At 43.7% G+C, this 23,681-nt stretch overlaps 1 protein-coding gene across 3 annotated transcripts in view; it reads left to right on the forward strand.

Annotated features, from left to right (window-relative positions):
- The window catches only part of LOC126181380 (uncharacterized), a 673,106-nt gene extending 650,314 nt beyond the window's left edge, over nt 1-22,792 (forward strand). For all 3 annotated transcript variants that reach the window (XM_049924766.1, XM_049924767.1, XM_049924768.1), the window contains 2 exons: nt 6,370-6,822; nt 18,803-22,792. In XM_049924766.1, the coding sequence (XP_049780723.1) occupies nt 6,451-6,822; nt 18,803-19,168 (738 nt within the window). In that variant the 5' untranslated portion in view covers nt 6,370-6,450 and the 3' untranslated portion in view covers nt 19,169-22,792. The remainder of the gene's footprint in view (nt 1-6,369; nt 6,823-18,802) is intronic.
- The last annotated feature ends 889 nt before the right edge of the window (nt 22,793-23,681 follow it).

Here is a 23,681-nt window from a genome sequence, read left to right on the forward strand (position 1 = left end):
TAGTCAAATTTTTAACACTCACCAGTTCTACAATATGGGGACTCATAAAGTAAAAAAGTAACTTTATGTTATCAGATTTATAAAGCAGAGTTGTAGCAAGTTAGAGTATATAATAGTAATAATAACTTACCAAATACTTGGTCAAAATTTTACGAAAATGAAAATATATTTCATCCCCAACCGCCTCCTGCCTACCATTAAAGCTGCTGGAACGCCCACTATTGAGCAGTAGGTCCCCGGTTGCCTACCACTGATCTGGACAGAACTGCAGCTTCAATCAAAACATACAGTTCTGCGTATATTCTGCATACAAGTTTTTTGTTTACTGGGCGCTGTTGTGGGACTGTAGCGAAAGCTTCAAGGCTTCCTAGACTGCAAGAAATTCAGCGTCAGATGTCCGCAGTCTACTGTCCTCTGGATCTCAAGAACGAACAGGGAAAATTCGGTTTCATAGATCGGTCCTTGCTGAAACCACATTGATTCCTCCAAAGGAATCGTTCGGTTTCCCTAAATATTGGCGACAAGTAAATGCAAGAATAAAATTGGACTGGATATGTCGAAGATTGTTTTGTTGGTATGAGGCATGAAATTATTACCTGCCATCCAGCATTATAAGCTTTTAATATCATCGTATGTATTTTCTTAAATAGAAAAATCTACTCATTGAGAGGGCAACCATTCGAGACTTATATGTATCCACCCGCAGAATGATAATATTCAACTAGGAAAAAGACTAAAATACAAAAGTTGTCGAAAGTGGCCATGAATACTCTTTTTGTGCTTGCAGGTGGCTTTCCCATAAGCCAAATGTGTGAGTTCAGTGCATTCACACAACCATCAATATCGAATCAAGCGTCGTCAGTCCGAACCAATCCAGTTTTTCCCACCCGGCGTTACAGAATTCACGAATCACTGAAAGAAAGAGACTCGTTTCGTAGTGTTTACTAGTTGCAGCTCTTAAACGGCACGATTTCTGTACGGGTGCGTCTTCCATAACACGGTGCGGGCACTACCAACGGAGAGACGAGCTCGGCTGTACAGCTGCTGCACAGAATTGGAGCGGTTCAAAGAGCATGCAGCTTCCATGTTGATCAGAACTTCTAGTGTTGACATTTTCGGTCGACCACTTTAGGCTACATCAGCCATATTTCCTGTCCTCTGGAACCTACCGCCCAGTCGTTTGATGGTGAATTTGTTTAGTGCATGCTGTTCTTGCCTTCCTGAGACGTGTTCAGTCCCAGCACAGTTGGAACAATGTACTGGATAACAATATATACTTTCTGCTCTAATGTGTAGCTCATTTGTAACTGAATGAAACAAGGTTTTTTTTAATAAACAAATAATCTTCGATGAGGCTGTTGCTCTTCTGGAACTGCCTCTACATTTCACCTATACCCACACCATGTAAACGACTGTGAAGTGCATGGCTGAAGAGCTTTCCATGCTGTAACATATTAAGGTTATTTTCCATTTCATTTGCGTATGGAAGGCAGCAAGAATGAGCGTTTAAATGCTTCTGCGAGCGATATAATTAGTCTAATCTTGTCTTCTCTCTTTCTACGGGAGTGATATATTGGGATCTGTAGTACATCCTTCATTTAACACTGGCTGTTAAAACTTTGTAAGTAGGCGTCTACCAGTTTAGGTTTCTCATCATTTCCACGACGCTTTCCCGCGAGTCAAATAAACATGTGACGGTTCATGCTGCTCTTATCTGTGTACGTTCATTATATCCTGTTAGACCTATCTGTTGTTCAAAATGTGCGTGAATTCCTAAGGGACTAAACTGCTGATGTCATCGGTCCCTAGACTTACACACTACTTAAAGTAACTTAACGCTAAGGACAACACTCACAACCTTGCCTGAGGGAGGATTCGAACCCCCCTGGCGGGAGGGGCCGCACGATTAGTGACATGGCGCCTCTAACCGCCACTCCGCGAGGCACCTATCTGTTGTGGGTCCCACACACCTGAGCCACACTCTACAGTGGGATGCGTGGGACTGCAGTAAGCATTCTGATTTCTACATTGAATGCATTCGCTGGTATTCGTGGCTCAGTTCGAAGCGGGACCCATCACTGGAGATAAATTTACTGCAAATTTACCCGGCCGAATACGCGTCTAGAGACGCCCCGGACGGTGGTGGGATACCAACTTGACTGTCGCTTGCCGTACGGCCCAACAACCGGGAGTGGTGGTCGGGGGCGTCATTTCTTTTGATAGCAGGACCCCTTTGGTTGTCACTCGCGGCTCACCCTTACAACACAGCGGTACGTTGACGATACTCTACGCCCCGTTTTGTTGCCCTTCATGGAAAGCCATCCTCGGCGAGAGCCTCTTCTGCTTATCTTCGTGCTGGCTAAACCATTCGTTTGCCAGTAAGATCGCCGGACCTCTCCTTTATTGAGAACGTTTGGAGAGCAATGGGCAGGGACTTCGGAATTTTGAGGATCTAACGCAGCATTTGGACAGAAGTTGGCATGGTATCCCTCAGGAGAACACCCAACAACTCTGTCAGTTAATACCAAGCCAAATAACCGCTTGCATAAGGGCCAGAGGGGGACCAACGCGTTACTGACTTGCTCAGTTTGTGAAGCTTTTTCCCTTCAATAAATCAGCCAAGTCTTCTGAAATTGTAATAATTTGTCTGTACATGGATATCACATCTACCGATTTCCGTCCCCGTTAAATAAGACAGGGGTTTACAAAATCGGATCTGACGATTGCGACAAAGTATACATCGGAAAAATTGGTAGAAACTTTCGGATACGTTTTAAAGAGCACAAAAAATCTATCAATAACAATACAAGTGCCTTTGGACTGCATTTCCTAAGCGACAACCGTACAGCCAAAAACATTAACGAAAAGCTCAATTTTACATTATGCTAAGAAAGGGAAACAAATGCATATCTTAGAAGAAATCGAAATTTTCGTTTACTTAAGAAGTAGATACTTATCTTAATGAGCAAACAGATCTACAGAACAAAAAGTTCCTCACTCACTTTAGCAACATTGTGTTAATGACCAATCAGAAATCATCTGTACAATAAAACGAGATTTAAAGTTCAATCTTATCTCTCCATATTTTTTAATATTTCTTTTTGTGCCCAAATTTTCTGTCATTATTAGGCTAATTAATACGCTCTAAATCAGCACCGGAGGACAGTAGATTCAGAGTTGAAATAACACCAGTTTTCAACTTGCGTTTCGAAGGAATATTCAACAGTCCACTTTTCAAATCCAAATCAGAAAAATGTATTGAGCAGATACGAGCGTTTTCAACTGAAACCGAATCTGCACGTTTACAAGTATTTATCCATTTTCGCTTCGTCTAATTGTTGTTATGGAATATATTGAACTTAATTCTAACCTAGTTTTTTTGTCTGCTGCTGTTAGTACAAGTGGCGATCGCTCAGCAAACCATTATTTTTCCACTTAAAAACTTATTCTTAAGAATCCCTCAATACACTGATAATTGCGGCGCAGCTATGTACTGAATCGCCAGTGACCTACAAAAATTCGCACGTCGTTACCAAACTTGTTTCCACTTGTAAACGCAATTACAAGGTGTTGTGACTGACAATTCGTAACTTTTCACAAACACAACTTTTAATGATGTAAGTTCACAAGGTTGATGACTGAATATACAAACGAAAGGTAACAATAACGATGCCGGTAAAAGTCTCCTAATTGAGGCAAACAAAAGTTCACTTCTAATTTTCCACAAAGGTTCGTGGTAACACACTCTCACACTAGTGACAGTCCAATTCCGAGACGAAGACGTAATATTCAACAGTCGCAGTACACAAGGTTGGCATCCGACGTGAACTGAACTTCGGGGCTGGTTCTTGCCCCTATGTAGCTGTCTCCAGCCAATCAGGTTTTGGCGTAGTGATACTTCCTGCAGGCCGTGGCTCGAGCTCCCCTTGCAGGAAGTAGTGCTCGGAATGTCTGTTTCCATTATCTTGTATGTAAATAGCAGGTGTTTACCATGGTGTTTTTGGTACGCCTTGGGCATAGACAACCTCGTTCTCTGTGGAGTAATATGGGTTGCCGGCCCTCAGGGGTCACCTTGGCTCCGGTATAAAACAAGGCATTACATGTAAATTGAAGGTGCAAAGTGGAAGAAAGGAACGGAAAGGGGAAGGATCACTGCTTTCAGCTGCATTGGGATGCTAAGCGGAATCGGCGGCGACGAGAGAAAATGTGTACCGGACCGGAATTCGAACCGGGGTGCGGTAACCACTGTGCCATCCGTGACACAGTGTTGTCACAACTGCCGGTCCTATATCGGCTCGCCTGACGGCCGATACACACTCCCATCGAGCAGCACCTACCCGCTCTCCACCTTCAACTTACATATAATGTATAACAGCTACGGATTCTGCGTGCTGTCTGTTGTTTCGGAAATGTCCGAAAGAACAGACACGACTCATTCATACAGTTAGAACAGGTTACGGCACTTGCACTGAGTGCCAGTTTGGTTCAATCCATGGATACTGTATTCTAGTATCGGTAGTTCACCATGACGTCAGCGACCGGGTTGCTACTGCCCTTACACCTCCTAATCCCTACCGTGTATTTTAGTATCCGTAGTTTCATCAGTTAGAAGCTGGTTTCAGCCTTCTAAGCCATTCGCAAGCGATGTTTACTCCTATTACACTACTGACCATTAAAATTGTTACGCCAGGAAGATGTGCTACAGACGCGAAATTTAACCAACAGGAAGAAGATGCTGTGATATGCAAATGATTAGCTTTTCACAGCATTCGCACAAGGTTGGCGCCGGTGACGACACCTACAACGTGCTGACATGAGGAAAGTTTCCAACCGATTTCTCACACACAAACAGCAGTTGACCAGCGTCGCCTGGTGAAGCGTTGTTGCCGATGCCTCGTGTAAGGAGGAGAAATGCGTGCCATCACGTTTCCGGCTTTGATAAAGGTCGGATTGTAGCCTATCGCGATTGCGGCTGCGGTTTATCGTATCGCAACATTGCTGCTCGCGTTGGTCGAGATCCAATGACTGTTAGCAGAATATGGAATCGGTGGGTTCAGGAGAGTAATACGGAACGCCGTGCTGGATCCCAACGGCCTCGTAACACTAGCAGTCGAGATGACAGGCATCTTATCCGCATAGCTGTAACGGATCGTGCAGCCACGTCTCGATCCCTGAGTCAACGGATGGGGACCTTTGCTAGACTACAACCATCTGCACGAACAGGTCGACGACGTTTGCAGTAGCATGGACTATCGGCTCGCAGACCATGGCTGCGTTTACCCTTGACGCCGCATCACAGACAGGAGCGCCTGCGATGGTGTACTCAACGACGAACCTGAGTGCACGAGTCGGCCGGAGTGGCCGAGCGGTTCTAGGCACTACAGTCTAGAACCGCGCGACCGCTACGGTCGCAGGTTCGAATCCTACCTCGGGCATGGATGTGTGTGATGTCCTTAGGTTAGTTAGGTTTAAGTACTTCTTAGGGGACTGATGACCTCAGACGTTAAGTCCCATAGTGCTCAGAGCCATTTGAACCATTTGAGTGCACGAATGGCAAAACGTCATTTTTTCGGATGAATCCAGGTTCTGTTTACAACATCATGATAGTCGCATCCGTGTTTGGCGACATCGCGGTTAACGCACATTGGAAGCGTGTATTCGTCATCGCCATACTGGCGTATCACCCGGCGTGATGGTATGGGGTGCCACTGGTTACACGTCTCAGTCACCTCTTGTTCGCATTGACGGCACTTTGAACAGTGGACGTTACACTTCAGATGTGTTACGACCCGTGGCTCTACCCTTCATTCGATCCCTGCGAAACCCTACATTTCAGCAGGATAATGCACGACCGCATGTTGCAGGTCCTGTACGGGGTCTTTGTGGATACAGAAAATGTTCGACTGCTGCCCTGGCCAGCACATTCTCCAGATCTCTCACCAATTGAAATCGTCCAGTCAATGGTGGCCGAGCAACTGGGACGTCACAATACGCCAGTCACTGCTCTTGATGACCTGTGGTATCGTGTTGAAGCCGCATGGGCAGCTGTACCTGTACAAGCTCTGTTTGACTCAATGCCCAGGCGTATCAAGGCGGTTATTACGGCCAGAGATGGTTGTTGTGGGTACTGATTTCTCAGGATCTATGCACCCAAATTGCGTGAAAATGTAATCACATGTCAGTTCTAGTATAATATATTCGTCCAATGAATACCCGTTTATCATCTGCATTTCTTGTTGGTGTAGCAATTTTAATGGCCAGTAGTGTATTTTATCCATGCTACCTGCAAACGTTTTGAGTGTATAGCCTAGTCAGAGTTGTCAGAAGTTTACGCAGAAAGTATATGTGTGGGTGTGTGTTGTGTTGCAGAGCCCGCCCGCCGCCACTGACAGCCAGAAGCTCGCGGCCTCCGCCCCCGGGCAGCAGCAGCAGCACCATCAGCAGGGCAGCATGTCCCGCCAGCAGACGGAGCGCTCCATCCCGCACCTGCGCGACATCTTCGGCTTCCACGGCTGGGAGCCGCAGCCGCAGCAGCCCGACCCGGCGGCCGCAGTCGCGCAGAAGCTGCAGGAGATGCGCGTCGACGCCAGCAACGACAGCGCCGTGTCCGTGGGCTCCACCAGCGAGGACGACTCCCCGCAGAAAGGCGGGGGCGGCGGAGGCGGCGGCGGCAGCGGCAAGAAGAAGAAGCAGCGCAACAGCCGGCGCGACAACGCGCGCACCCTCACCGAGCGCGACGTGAAGCACCTGGAGCGCCACCTCTCCATGAAGAAGACCATCCGCAAGAAGATCATGCGCGACCTGCAGCAGGCTTTCGTAGAGGTGCGCACCCTCCTCTTCAGTCGTCCCCCTTCCTACACAGTGACAAGTAGCGGATATTTGCCTAAACATTACCACTTTTGAGATTTTATTTTTTACACTCTAAACAGTACACTGAGGTGACAAAATTCACGGGACAGCGAAAAAATGTTCAAATGTGTGTGAATTCCTAAGGGACTAAACTGCTAAGGTCATCGGTCCGTAGACTTACACACTGCTTAAACTAAATTAAAGTAACTTTGAAACTTCTTTATTTAATATTTTACTCAAACTGCTGAGTGAAACTGAATGCAAGTGAACCTACTTTCTCTTTACTTATTCTTATCACGTCAACACTGACCCACAATATTCTAGCGCAACGCAATCTGACTGCTCAAAAAAAGGATAACCTGACTTCAAATAATTAATTCAAAAGAATGGCCCTGACTAAAAAGAAATCTTAACAATAACCTATACATTTCATTAAGCACTTGCCTCACAAAAATCGTCATTACGCGAACTAGTGCAGTACAGCGTGCGTCAGTACTGCCAGCTAAATAAAAGATTCTAACTACTAAAGCCACTAACTACTAATAGGCATGTGGTTAGCAAAGGAAAGATTTTCTTGCAAACCAAATAATGTATTTTTTGCCTCAATAATGTGACATCCATTTCAGACACAAACATAAATCGTCATTGGCGTCTAGTACAAAGGTATATACTCATGAATAACATTCAGTCTCCAAGTCGAACATGTGCCTCTACCCTCCATCAACGCTAACTTCTCACATCTAACATCCATCACTGCTGGCTGTTCACCTCCAACAGCCCAGCACTACTTCCATCACTGCTGGCGACTAACTTCCAACTGCCCAACACTACTGGCGTTTATCTTCCAACAACGAGTCCAACCAGCCAGAGTCTCTTACAAAGAAAGCGCAGTCAGAGAGCTAATGCAAAGCGCTACACAGCGCTGCCAACTCAGAAGCAGCCCACTTACAACTTGTGCTAACAACAACACACACACTCATGCCTGAGGGAGGAGTCGAATCTCCGGCGGGAGGGGCCGTGCAATCCGTGACATGGCGCCTCAAACCGCGCGGCCACTCCGCGTGGCTTCAGGACAGCGATATGCACACACGCAGATGGCAGGAGCATCGCGTGCAGAAGGTATAAAAGGGCAGTGCATTGGCGGAGCTGTCATTTCTATTCAGGTGCTTCAGGTGAAAAGGTTTCCAACGTGATTATGCCCGCACGATGGGAATTAACAGACTGTCAACACTGAATGGTGGTTAGAGCTAGACGCATGTGACATTTCATTCCGGAAATCGTTAGGGAATTCAATATATCGAGATCCACAGTTTCAAGAGTGTCCCCAGAACACCAAATTTCAGACACAGACAACGCAGTGGCCGATGGCCTTCACTTAACGACCGAGAGCAGCGGCGTTGCGTAGAGTTGTCAGTGTTAAAAGACAAGCGACACTGCGTGAAATGACCGGAAAAATCAATGTGTGGCGTACAACGAACGTATCCGTTAGGACAGTGAAGCGAAATCTTGCGTTAATTGGCTATGGCAGCAGACGGCCGATGCGAATGCCTTTTTTTTTTAAATTTATTTATGAACACAACATCGTTACAACAATACATGAACACGTAAATGTAATAGTGAATAGCTGGTCAATATTTCATATATTCGAAATCCTTTAAGAACAGAAATAAGTACAACTGAAATGTGTGACAAGTTATGCATAGAGAACTTTTAGTAACAATTCGAAAAAAAATCAGTATGAGTTGTGAAATGTAAACAAAAATTGAAATAAGTGTAGCATGTAAGAAACTAAGAGAAAATGGAAGACTCTAATGAGGAAAGAGAGACAAAAGGGATACTTCTAGCTAAAGTATTCAATGTAAGTGAAGCGCCCTCTGATATCCGTACAATAACGCAACCGATAAAGCGTTGGCAAAATGTTCGCGGTACTGCGCTAAACGTTGCAATCGTTGATGACATTCCCACAGGTAGGCCATGTACTGCACGACGTCACTGATTTGTAACTCAAAAATGGCGTAAGCAGTGTGTCCCAGTAGCCAGGCCACGGCATTGTACTTCGTTTTTGGGTGCAGTTTAAGGTCAGGAAGGATAATCCACATTGGTTTGGTAACAGCACATCGCCCGCAGCGCTTCTCCTGGGTTCCTGACCGTATCAGTTGGACCACTGACGACTGGGAAACCGTGGCCCGGCCACATGACGCCCGATGTCAGTTGGTAAGAGCTGATGGTAGGGTTCGAGTGTGGCGCTGACACCACGAAGCTATGGACCCAGGTTGTCAACAAGACATTGTGCAGGCTGATGGTGGCTCCATAATGGTGTGGTCTATGTTTACATGCAATGGACTGGGTCCTCTAGTCCAATTCTTGTGGTAGCTTATTGAAAATGGATGCAGCAGTATACTGCAAACCCTTCTGCATGAGAGTTAAGGAAGTCCGATTCAAATGCGGGTTGGATTTCTGCCGAGTATTAACTGAGTGAAAGCTGCTAATTCTTGGGAATAAGCTGATATTGTTAACAGGAAACGACAGTAAACAATATATATATATTGATAGCCCAATGTCAAAATACCCAGACAAGTCAACAGGGGTCGACAAGAGGTTCGCGAACTTAAACCAGTTATTGCCTGAACCTCCCGATCCTGAGCCAAAAATATCTTTTTAGAATGGGAAGAGTTACCCCACAATATAATACCATACGAAATAAAGCGAAAGAAACTAAGCAAAGTAGACTAATTTTCGTGTCGAACAATCAGTTAGTTCAGATACCGTTCGAATGGTAAAAATGGGAGCATGTAGTCTTTGAACAAGATCCTGAATGTGGGTTTTCCACGACAGTTTGCTATCTATCTGACCACCTAGAAATTTTAATTGTTCAGTTTCACTAAATATATGCTCATTCTGCGAAATTAAAATGTCGGGTTTTCTTGAATTGTGTGTTAGTAACTGTAAAACCTGAGTGTTACTGTGATTTAGCGTTAGTTTATTTTCTACAAGCCATGAACTTACGTCATGAACTGCACTATTTGAAACTGAGCCAATGTTGCACACAACATTCTTTACTACCAAGCTAGTGTCATCAGCAAACAGAAGTTACCCGTAATACTAGAGGGCATATCATTTATATAAATAAGGAACAGGAGTGGCCCCGTACTGATCCCTGGGACACCCCCATTTGACCGTACCTCATCAGATCCCACATCACAGCCATTCTCAACACTATGAATGTCCGGTGAACTTTACATGCACCGACCTTCAGTCAGAAAAAGTGGAAAGTAGATATACTTCATTCTACAATACGTTTTGAGCTCCTTTGTTACATCGCTGCTACTTGCTACACATTTCACGGTCCTGAGTTGTTAAGCAATTTTCAGATGTATGGTGGTAAGTTCCTATGGGACCAAAGTGCTGAGGTCATCGGCCCCTAGGCTTACACACTACTTAATCTAACTTCCGCTAAGGACAACACACCCACCCATGCCCGAGGGACGACTCGAACCTTCGACGGGTGGGAGGGAGGGGGGTGGGGGCAAGCCTTGCGAACCGCGGCAAGGTGCCTCAGTCCGCGCAGCTCCAAACGTATGCTTAAGTGGAGCCCACCAGAATGTTCATACAAGGGACAGTCAAATGCTTACATGGAAAAAATGATGGCAGCTGCCTACAGACCGAAGCAAATCGACGGCCACGAATGTCTTTCTTCAGGGCTCCAAAGATATGGAAATCGCATGGGAAGAGATCGCGAGTGTGTAGAGAATGTGTAAGGGGTTGCGCAGCATCGTCGAAAAAAACAGGAACACCAGCTTTTTCTTTGTGTGCAAAGTGATCAATGAGTGACTGCAATGGCCCGCTGCTCATAGACTTTCTGGATCACGGCGCCACCATACAGGCACACCGGTACGTGGACACTTTGCAAAAACTGAAGTGCGCCATAGACTACAAACGCCCAGGAATGTTGACGGACCATTCTGTAGCGGGATAATGCCCGACTCCATGCTGCCAAACTTGTTTCGACTACGCTGCAGAAGGTTCTCTGGGAAGCCTTTACAATCCTCTCTACAGTCGCCAACTCTTCCCATGCGATTTCCGTATTTTTGGAGCTCTGAAGAAAGACACTAGTGGTCGTCGATTTTGCACGCCTGGGTACATTTATGGTTCGGTAGGCAACCGCAAACATTTTTCCATGAAGGCGCTGACCTTTTTTTTCTTTCTTTTTTGTCGCAGTGGGATAAATGTATTAACAGTTGTGGAGATTATTTTTGAAACAGTAAACAGTTTACTTACTTTTTTCCGTCTGTCTCGTTTTCATTTGATTGCACCCTTATACGTAATGGTTACATGTTCCATGGATCACTTTGTACTCAATATCGTATAAATAAATGTAGTGTGACTAGAGCCCCCCGTCAGGCAGACCGTTCGCCGGGTGCAAGTCTTTCGATTTGAAGCCACTTCGGCGACTTGCGTGTCGATGGGGATGAAATGATGATGATAAGGGCAACACAACATTCAGTCCCTGAGCGGAGAAAATCTCCGACACAGCCGGGAATCGAACCCGGGCCCTGAGGATTAATATTCTGTCGCGCTGACCGCTCAGTTACCGGGGCCGAACAATATCGTATAGAAATGGAACGAGTCAGCTTACAGAATATTATCTTAACTGATATTTAAATATGATTTTATGCTTATCATTTACCAGTCCAAACAACAGAAAAAAATACTTTGTCCAGTGACAGAAGTGAGCAGTAAATGAGCTACAAATGTCTGAAAAAAGTCATCTCTAGAATAGGAGTTGCACAGAAGGAACTTAGTGTGCTTTCAAATTTAGTTTTGCTATCTGTCAGAAACTTAATTCCATTGCGTAACTGGTCTAAGATTTTTCTACTGGCATTAATCGGCTCTTTCCAGCACAGTAACTGCAGGTGTCATCGTTTCTTGTCAGTTCTAATGGATGCTTCGCAACAAATTTCGTGAGATGTACTGTGATGTTTCCACGCCCGATTTGGTCGCTAAGTGCTCAGAAGACTGCCTCCTGTCGACGCAGCAGCTCCACAAACGACGTACCAACTCGACAACTATCGCTATAGAAGTCATCGTCGCCACAACATATTCACATGTTTTTAACAACATTTCTTACTTTCTTCAACTGCGTCGATTTGTTGTTTTACAAATGTCTGTACGGCCACAGAGCAGCACCCCTGCTGCTGTCCTTACAAGGGAATAATAGGATTGTTAGTAATTTACATAATCTTAGCTTTGCTGTTCCTGCGGCAGCGACATCTAGGGGACTGTAGTATATTCCTAGACTAGCTGAGTACATGGCATCGCCCAGGTATTTATTTATCCCAGTCTTCTACTAGTCCATCTCCTGCTCCCCCTTTCTCTATTCATCCCTTCGTCTTTCCTTTCTTTGTCCATCTCCGCCTCTCCCCTATCTGTGTCCACCTCCTCCTCCCCTTGTCTACATCCATCTCCTCTACCTCTATCTCCTCCTCCGTCTTCCCTTTCCATCACCACGTTATAATCTCCACTACAACAGGAAGTTGGTGGCCCTCACCCTCTCAGTGATTCTTTCTAGACAGTAAACAACACTTTACCAAGTTTGGTTGAAACCGATCCAGAAGTTTAGAGGAGCTTCTTCCCATGACTTTGCCCGGTTTCGCACATGTCACATATATCTCACCTACGTTTAACATACTTAATGTATATTTTTACACTTATTTTACCTGTAACTCTCGCGAATTTCAGTCTGCAGTTTAGTTTCCACGCAACTCAGTATTTATGGCGTCATGTCTTCTGACGATTCAGTGGTATATCTGAATACTGTCTGCAAAATTTGTTGTGAATAGAATAGTAGTAAAGAAGTAGTAAATTAAAGAGATATGGGCAACGCGACAATTTTACTGCATGAACAGCGAAAATCTAGTAAGCGATAAAATGTTCTGCTTTCATCATTTTCCCGGAGTAAGGGGGGAGGGACGGTGTCACCGAGAAAAAGTCTCGTTAAATATTTGGAATTATGTGTGTTAAGGTTGTTGCAGGTAGTAAGTGCTCTCATTTTCAAATAGTAGATGACTATAACCTGCCTACCTACGCTTCTTTTTCACACCCACCCCTTTCTTACCTCCTATCGTGGTTCTCTCCACATAGTAAGTGATATGTCCAGAATATTTCTTGCTTCCTTCAACTGCGTCGATCGGTTGAAAATGATCCAGTGGTTTTGGAGGAGATGTGGAACGCACATACATTCACTTTTATAATATGTATGGATTCCTCACCTAATAATGAATTTTGAAACTTCATAAGAAAGCCCTCGCGGGCTAGTTTATATCTTCCTTTAGTCATATACAATCTCAGGTTTTTCTGCATTCTTCCGAAGCCTTCTGTTAGTCAGATCAGTCTCTCACCATTCGTGCTGCCCTTCCTTGTATACGTTCAATATCCCTTCTAGACTTATTTCCTATTGTTCTCCACACACTTCATCAGTATTCTAAGATCATCATCATCATCATTAGTGTTCTGCCAAAAGGCAGGTTTTCACATGGTAATTCTCCAGGCTGTCCGGTCTTCTACCATCCTCTTCAGGTCCGCATAATTTCCTCTTCCCTTTATGTCGTCTATCGTCTTGTATCTCCTTCTTCCTCTCAGTCTTCTCCCACAAACCAGTCCTTCCAAAGCATCTGCTAGCAAGCACTCCCTTCTCAATGAATGTCCCAACCAGTTCTTTCTCCCTTCTCTTATAACCTTCAGCAGACATCTTCTCTCACCAACCCTTTCCAATACTCTTTCATTACTTACTCTTTCCATCTAGCTTATTCTCTCCGTTCTCCTCCACATCCACATCTCAAATGCTTCTAACTTTTTTTCGTCCTCTCGTCTCAGCGTCCATGTTTCTGCTCCAAATAGTGCCACACTCCAGACAAAACATTTGCCAAGCCTCTTCCTTGGACCTTTATCTAATTTGGCACATATCAGTCTCCTCTTTCTGTTGAATGCCTCCTTCGCTATGGCAGTTCGAGTTTTCACCTCCTGGTGACATCTCAAGTCTTCAGTTATTGCGCTTCCAAGATATTTAAATACACTTACTTGGCTAATGGTAGATTGTCCTATTTTAATATAGCACAGCCTGCGTCTTGTACTGATGACCATACTCTTTGTTTTTGCTGTATTTATTTGCATCCCATAGTCCACGCAAGCTTCATTCAGATCTTTCAGCATGTCATTCACTGTCCGCTCACTTTCTGCCACTAATACCATGTCATCGGCAAAGCTTATACATTGTATTCTCTTTCCACCAATACATTCTCCTCTTTTCCCATCTAAGCCTTTCGCTATAATCTCTTCAAGGTTTGCGTTAAACAACAGTGGGGAAAGGCAGCAACCTTGTCTAACAACTCGTCCAATGCTGCTTCCTTCTGACATTTTATTTCCAATCCTTATCCTTCTTTCTGGTGTAAATATAGATGCTGTATCAGTCGTCTCTCTTTCCGATCTACTCCTTTCCTTTCTAAGATCGCTCCCACAATTATTTTGTAAGTAATCTTTGTAAACTGAGAGTGTTTTCCCAGCATCCCACGAATGAACGAAGTCTGCCTTCTGCTTTATCTACTGTTGAGTTTATGTGATCATTACGTTCCATATCCCTAACGAATCGTTATACCCAAGTATTTTTATGAACTGACAGATTCCATTTGTGTTTATTTTGTACTCAAAGGAGATTGAGATTTCGTGAAGTGCACTTGTTTTGCATTTATATCTACATCTACATACATAGGGTGTAAGTCTGAGGACAGGTTCCTTACACAAAAACAAGGGAAAAAGTTCGCATAACATGTGTCCAAAAATCGTTCATTTTCGATTTATTATTTAAAGTTTACAATTTAGTTGATTTGTGCTCATCAACACAAAAACTACTAATAAATGCTCGAAATGTCCTGCTCTTGCCTCTAAACATGCATACACTCCTCGAATCATAGACAGTCGCACCCTATCAGATGCTCGCTGACAGTTTCGAATGGTTTGACAAGCTTCCACGATATGTCGGTAAAGAGTTTCTGCATCCTGATGATATGTTGCATAGGCCAATTATTTAGGACGCCTCCGAGAATAATAATCCAAAGGACTGAGGTCGGGGGAACGTGCAGGCCATGGGACTGATTCTTCTCTACTATCCGTCTGTCACGATAGTACCAGCCAGTGCAACTCGAATACCGAGACTAAAATGTGCTGGAGCTCCGTCATGCACGAACTACTTGTTTTTCTTCCTGTTTGCACGGTCACGTCTTCTAGTAAGTCTTGGAGCGTGTTCTGGATAAAGTCTCTGTAGGCAGCACTTGTAAGACGTGCTATGAGAACGTATGGCCCTGCCAGTCACCTACAGTTCCAGCCCACACAGTTATCTTAAAATGATGCTGATGTCTTAACCTGCACTGTAGCACGAGGATTGCGATCGCCAATGTGTTCTGATGGTGGAAATTTGTTATTCCGTCTCTTCTAAACATTGCCTCGTCTGTGAACAAAACTGGAGAGACTAGCAACGGATTGGCAGTTTGTGCAACAAAGCAAAAGTTCTCCAGTCGTGGGGTATCGGCAGGCGTAAGGTCCTGTGCACGTTGAAGATGATACAGACACACGAGTTGCTGTGAAGTATCCTCCATGCTGAACTTGAGGTGTACCATGTGCCAGGATCACTTGTCTTGCGCTGGTAACCTCGCCTTTCTTCCATAGTTCGCAGAACGTCCTCTTCCTGGTCAGGCGTACGAGCAATGCGTGGTCTTCCTCGGGTTTTGTATTGTATGTTAACCGGGGACCTAGAAACGCGGGGAGGCTCCGTCCCCGCCGTAGCCGCAGTGGTCCACAACCCCACGACGACTACCGCAGTCCACTTCATCTTTCCACCGCCCCACACCGAACCCAGGGTTATTTTGCGGTTCGGCCCCCGATGGTCCCCCCTCAGGGAACGTCTCACACGAGACGAGTGTAACCCATACCTTTGCGTTGTAGAGTAATGGAGGCGTACGCCGACATAGTGTAGCTGAGGCGGAATAAGGGGCACCTGCCCGCATTCGCCGAGGCAGATAGGAAACCGCGTAAAAACCATCCACAGACTGGCCGGCTCACCGGACCTCGACACAAGTCCGCCTGGAGGATTCGTGCTGGGGACCAGGCGCTCCTTCCCACTCCGAAAAGCTGTGCGTTAGACCGCTCGGCTAACCGGATGGGCTCTTCCTTGGGTATAGTCTGTGGTTCTAGGGATCCCGTATCAGCAGTGCGACGATACACAGCAGCAAAAGTTGGACGGCTCACCTGTCTTCGGTCTGTAAACGCCGTCTGATACAGCCGCGCAGCTTCGTGTCCATTACCATTCGCGCGGTCATATACACTGAAGAGCAAAAGAAACTGGTACACCTGCCTAATATCCTGTAGGGTCCCCGGGAATACGAAGAAGTGCCGCAACATGACGTGGCGTGGAGTCGACTAATGTCTGAGTAGTGTTGGAGGGAACTGACACCATGAATCCTGCAGGGCTGTCGATAAATTCGTAAGGGTACGAGGGTTCAGCTCTCTCCTGAACAACACGTTGCAAGGCAACCCAGGTGTCCTCCATAACGTTCATGTCTGAGGCGTTTGGTGGCCAGCAGAAGTGTTTAAACTGAGAAGAGTGTTCCTGGAGCCACTCTGTAGTAGTTCAGGTCGTGTGGGGTGTGGCATTGTCCTGCTGGAATTGCCCAAGTTCTCAGAATGCACAATGGACATGAATGGATGCAGGTGATCAGACAGCATGCTTACGTATGTGTCAACTGTCAGAGTCGTATCTAGATGTAGCAGGGATCCCATATCACTCCAATTGCACACGCCCCACATAATTACAGAGCCTCCACCAGCTTAAACAGTCCCCTGCTGACATGCAGGGTCCATGGATTCATGAGGTGGTCTCCGAACCCACTCGATGCAGTTTGAAATGAGACTCGTCAGACAGGCAGCATGTTTTCATTCATCAACGGTCCCATGTCGGTGTTGACGGGCCCAGGCGCGGCGTAAAGCTTTGTGTCATGCAGTCATCAAGGGTATACGAGTAGGTCTTCGGCTCCGAGAGCCCTTATCGATGATGTTTCGTTGACTGGTTCGCACGCTGACACTTTTTGATGACCCAGAATTGAAATCTACGGCAGTTTGCGGAAGAGTTGCCTTCTGTCACGTTGAATGATTCTCTTCAGTCGTCGTTGGTCCCGTTCTTGCAGGATTTTACCGGCCGCAGTGATGTCGGAGCTTTGATGTTCTATAGGATTCCTGATATTCACGGTACACTCGTGAATTGATCGTACGGGAAAATCCCCACTTCATCGCTATCTCGGAGATGCTGTGTCGCATCACTCGTGCGCCGACTATAACACCACTTTCAAACTCAAATCTTGATAACCTGCCACTGTACCAGCAGTAACCGATCTAACAACTCCGCCAGGCACTTGTTGTCTTATATAGGCGTTGCCGACCGCAGTGCCGTCTGCCTGTTTACATACCTCTGTATTTAAATATGCATGCCTACACCAGTTTCTTTGGCGTTTCAGTGTATAAAAATCATGTCAGCCTGTTCACAAAATGAATATCCCGCCATTTTGAACGGAGCACTTTCAGTGAACTCACTACCTGTTGTACATGTACACAATGGACATGTTAAAGACAGACGACTGACAGATGTAAACAAGTCTTCCTGGTAACAGGCCCATCCAGAATACAAGATAAGTGAAAAAATGGCTCTGAGCACTATGGGACTTAACTTCTGAGGTCATCAGTCCCCTAGAACTCAGAACTACTTAAACCTAACTAACCTAGGGACATCACACACATCCGTGCCCGAGGCAGGATTCGAACCTGCGACCGTAGCGGTCGCGCGGTTCCAGACTTTAGCACCTAGAACCGCTCGGCCACCCCGGCCGGCCAGGATAAGTGAAGTCGTTGCGTTGTATCTGGAAAGCCGTTGAATGTCAACTTTCATTAATAACTAGGAAAGGAAGTATTCTCAGACATACATTTATATGAATTTTTTCCTTGTTTTGGTGAAAGGAACGTGTTCCCAAAGTTCGGAAAAGCACTTTTCAAGCACCCTGTACATACTCCACAAACCACTGAACAATGCGTGGCGGAGCGTTCATCATATTAATACTGCATTATTGATTTATCATGCTGTTCCGTGTCGTGCGAGTGAAAAATTGTATTCTGCATTCCTTTGTACACACACTAATATCCCTCATCTTACTTTCGTGGTCCCTAGGTGAAATTTACGATTGTGGCAGCATAGTGGTGGCACAGTCTTCTTCAAATAGTAGAGAGGTTCTCCAAATTTACCCAACATGGTTTCGTAAGAACTAAGTCGCCTTTCTTCCGAATGTTCCCATTAAAATTCCCTCAGCATTTATATTACACTTTCGTATGGGCCACACACCGACCCTAGAAGCGGCTCTCTTGAACTTGGTTCGATGCATGTTGTCACGTCTACTTGATAGGCAATCTCAACACGGGAACAATTACCCTATAATTGGTCGCACTATGATCTAGTATATGACTTCCTTTACAAATGGGAAGAACTTCCCAGATCCTATCCCTTCACGTTCCATATGACTTATTGTACTGTATGTCAATGCCCTGTTCCATATCGCTTCATTATTTATTTTGTAATCGGATACTATAGAGTTCTTTCAGTTTATAAAAGGCATTATCTAACATTTCTGAAAATGTAGCGCAGTTGCCAATATCTACACATTTTTGCAATCTCATCAATATCTTACTGGCTATTTATAAGTATTTATAAATATTTTTATAAAGAAATAATAATTATCTTTTGTTTATAATAAATTATAAATAAATATTTTTAATACGTTACTGGGGTCACCGTTAACAAAATGCTGCAGCCAGGTGCTCTACGGTTGAAAAATAAATGAGCCTTCCCTTTCGCTATCCGCAGGACCCGAACGAGTTCCGCGTGGAGGACATCTCGCCCGAACAGCTGAAGGCCGAGATCAACATCCAGAGCTTGAGCTTCGGCGCCCCGCAGAAGCGGCCCGGGAAGAAGGCCGCCGCAGAGCCCAACTTCCTGGACATGCTGCGCGCCGGCAGCGCCCCTGGCGGCCGCGTCGTCAACGACGACGAGGACTCCGGCCACGGCTCGCCGACGCGCGAGTCACCTGGCGGCCGGTTGGCAGACTGCGGCTACGCGGATGACGACGACGAAGACGTCGGCGAGGGCTACGAGCCGGAGCCCGAGCCTGAGGCGGCGAAGAAGACGAGCTTCTGGCGGCGGTTCACCATGAAGGGCCGCAACAAGCGGTGAGCGGCGAGCGGCGAGCGGCCGCCCCTCGCCACCACTCGAGTCCTTACCGCGCACGCTCTCGAAGCACGGGCCTGGATGTCAGAGTACGCGTGCCTCCATCACAGACTTCCAATTCTTCCAGATGCCGTCCAGGAGGCGCGTCGTTTTAAAAATAAAACTAATTTTTGACAAAATTTGTTTCATTTCATTGCATTCCCTTAAAACCCAATTTTAACAAACAAAAATTCCATTTGTAGTTCATAAATATTACATTTAACAGTAACATCCATTCCAACTGCACCCAGGGCCAGCGATATTAGACCTACAATGAACTTTATTTGTTCTAGTACTGCACATATCTTTCTCCTGAAGGCGCGAGGAAAAAACTGAATTACGAAATTTTGACAGGATTTTCTCAGGATATCCAACACTTGCTCTTGTAAAAATTTGGGAACTAGAGATTAGAAATCATTTTCCATTATTTTGTCGAGCACTGTATTGAACCAGATTTGTTTAATGTCATACGCCTCTTCATCGACGACAGAGTAAAGGTAACGAATTACCTCACCTGATCACCCATGATTTGGCACTGAAAAGAGAGTCTTTCATAGCAACTCCTATGGCTCTGCAGGTGGAGGACAATTCATGAATAACAAAGGTTTGTGAACAAAAGTTCTGAAAACTGTGTCATTCCATGATCTGCTAGAGTTTAAACAAATCTTGTTTTGTGACTACATTTTATACGTCTTATAGTAGTTTATACTTCTGAACTACCTGTTCAAAGTTGGTAATTCCATACTGATGGTGCTGGAATCAAATATAAGGCATTCTGCCTATTCCTCCAGTCCCAGGATCCCCCCCCCCCCCACCCCCTCATGAAATACCAAATAATTTCATTTTGGCATCATTGATGACTAAGGTATTTGGGGTATTCACCGCCCCAACCCCCACCTCTTAAAAAAATACCCAATCTTACCCCCTTCTCCTAAATAAATATGTCTAAATGCTGTTTAACTGTATAACACAACAATTATAATGCATTCAAGAACAAGAATAGTTTTCTGATGCACAAAGTACATTTGCTACCAGTCAATATCCATTACATGTTCTTTCTTTCTTTGACCTGTACTGGACTGATATGCCTGTGTTTGTTTGGGCAAGATACATGTTCGGTTGATGAAAATCCCTTTCCGGTAGTGTAGCGGCCCTCCCTTCCCCAAAGTTCATATAGTAACAATTTTTTAGATCTACTTATACAAAAAAAGAAGCAGGAGGACAATAAAAAGTTAATAACTTGTCAGAATTAAGAAGGGAGGTAACAGGCGGATATGTCCATATGCCACCTCACCTTACATGTAGGTCATTATCTGATTTCTCATAGCCGTTCACAAGGGATACAGAAGGGGGCACTTGCATCCCACTCCCTGGAATCTAGAGTACAGAGTTTTTATTCATTGTAGAAATGCCTTAAACTTTTCTCTGAGGTATGATGAATTATTTGTCCCGCCTATAAGATTTAGTACTTCTTGCATGACATGTCTTGAAAGTTCCCTACTTATTTATGTCATAAATGACAGGCAAGTTCAGAGTCTCCATGTCCTCCACCCCTCCCTCCCCCCCTCTTCCTTCACCATAGAAGTTTCTGCAGATGCACTTGGGAATAATGGTCTCTGTTAGAGTGATGTGACATTGCATCAGTGTCAAGCAGTGTCATAAGAGTAATGCTTTTATTTTATGCTGGGCAAGAGGCACACATGCTAATATGGAGAAAACTCAATTTGTTAAAATGTTCAAGATTTCAACCTAAAGCTAAGCACGTTCCCCTCTTCCCAATTTTGGCACCCTTGGCAGCTGCCTAGTTCATGAAGAAGGTTGAGCTGACAGTGGTTGCATGTGATCTGGGAACTACTGTTAGCTGCATGCTCTGCAACCTTAACTCCAAAATGCCTCAATAAAGATAAAAAGTCAGTCATCAGCTGCACAAGAAAACCTTTATTTGGTCAAGTGAAACAAATGAAGATTATCTTGTGCAGCTGATGACTGACTTTTTCTCTTTGTTGAAATATTCTGCAGTTATGAACAAAATTCAAAGTACCTTCTTTTCCATAAATTATTTTTATATATGGTGACAGGAAATTCTTTTAAGAAGCAAAATTTATCCAATTTCAGTTGTTTATGATTTAGAAACTGCAACCACCAAGGCTTTGTGTATATGTATACCAGTATAGATAATGACATTATTCTTCTTTGTCTGTCAATAATATCATGACAGTTGATCATTGAATCATACCCAGAACACAGGATGTTAACATAATTTAAGATATCTTTATAAGATGTAGCAGTACATACAGATTACATAATTTTGAACATCAAGGGCTAGGACATGGGATCAAAACTGAGAAAACAGGAGCTTAGGCTCCTTTCTAGTGAACAAAATATTCTTTACCTGTTCTGAAATCTATTTCATAAAGAAATACAAAGAGTGCTATAATCATAGTACATCTCTTTCAAGACAAGGGAAAAAATCACATGGGGAAGCACACACTGTGGTGTTTAAAAAAAAAAATCTTGCCAACTTACTTGACCCGTAGCTCTGCAGTTAGAAGATAAACATCCAGACCTTTGCTTCAGGCTGTGCAATAGTAATTACATCTACTTTATGTGTTTTTCTTTAGTATTATACAAGAGAAAACCACAAAGAGGACTTTTTGTAAAATAATAGCCGCTGTGATATATATAAAATTCCTTTTCCATTGTTAAGATAATATAGATTTTGTTGGTTAAAATTATGTAGCTAGTCAATGGGAATTGAGGCTAATTTACTTGAAATGTGTCTTGCACATTTTGCTTACATAATGATGAGGGCTGCAAAAAAAAATAGTTATGTATCATATTTAACTTTTAATTAGTGCAATGTCAATGAATGCTTTGTAGTGATTTGGTGTGTTGGGTACCTCCTAATTTTATTATTTGTTTAATAATGTTCCTATAAATTCAGTGCTGATGATGAATTAGCAATGTGCAAGAGAGCAATAGTTAACCACTGATATGATTTCAGCATTCAAGACTGTTATTTGCATGAGAGTGATTAACAAAACTGAAGGTATTAATGTTTTGCATTGTATGTCTAGAAGTTCTCTTTGTTTGACATGAGTCCTAAGTGATATGATTGGCAGCAGGTGACTAGCTGTATGATTTGACTGCACATCTGTGTACTAAATAATCAGTGCAAGTGAAATGTAAGTGAGCAAAGACTTTTAAGTTTTAATGTAAGAGATAGTGTCAGTGAAATAACTGTGTGTAACTTATGTGCTAAATGAAGTGAAAGATAAGCAGAAATATTTGCAGAATGTCTTTTAATACTGTGGTTCCAACTTAAACATAAAGCCAATGTGACTTGTAAAGATAGTTAACATATTTTATTTAGTATAATGTAATGACCACCTGCAACATGTAGTTACATGTTTTTAAATGTAAGGAATCAGATTCTCAAAGTAAAGACTTTAGTATTAAGGTCTAGATTCCTCAGATAATTATAAATTGGATTTTCAGTAATGAAATGGTCATTTTTATAAAAGATAGTAAGAAATAACAGTTGCTGTATTTTACAGGAATGATGCAATAAAATCATGTTTTGAAAACTTACTTAGTGCTGCATTCTTTCATTTAAAAATTTAGATGTTGTGAATTCCTTAAGGACTGCACTCCCAGCATAGAACAGAAGTCAATCTAACCACCATGTTGGGACCAAGTATGATAGTTTCCCAAACACATCAAGTTATTGGTAAAGAATAATTACATACTCACCAAAACTAGAAAAGAAGAGAACAGAATAAAAAGTAATGGGATGCTTAATATGAGGCAACATTATGAGTGCTGAGTGACTGCTAAAACTTTTTCAGTATAAAACTATCAACCACAATACTGTGCTGGTATCTTCAGTCATTTATACTTTCACATGAAATAGTCAAATAAGGGAAAATCCAGGATGAAATGTAACAATATTGTGAAAAGGAAAGTTGCTACTCATAATACAGTGGAGATGCTGAGTAGCAGATAGGTACAACAAAATGACTGTCACAAATAAACCTTTTCGCCAGTAAGGCCTTCTTCAGAATTAGATGACAAACACATGCATACACACTCATGCAAATGGAACTCACACACACATTCTTTTGTTACAAAACAGATTATGATGGCTGTGTGAGAGCTGCAGGCTGAAGTAGTAATGTTTGATTTTTGTTCTTTGCTGAACCCCAGTATCAGTGTGTACATAGGCATTGTTATGAAGCAATGAAACATCATATTCAAAAACATACTATATTACTTACAAAAGATTACACATGCAGTGATTTTGTAGCATATAACAACACGTATGTAAATGTCTAATCGTATACCAGAATCATCCAAATAAAACTACTACTGTTTTTCAAAAAGTGTCATACTTGATTTTTTGATAAAACAGTTTGCTAGTATTATATGGTTGCTGAATAAGAAGTGTGTTTCCAGTATGTACTCTAATGTTCCAATCAAA

Source organism: Schistocerca cancellata, chromosome 1, assembly GCF_023864275.1.
Source record: "Schistocerca cancellata isolate TAMUIC-IGC-003103 chromosome 1, iqSchCanc2.1, whole genome shotgun sequence".
NCBI lineage: Eukaryota > Metazoa > Arthropoda > Insecta > Orthoptera > Acrididae > Schistocerca > Schistocerca cancellata.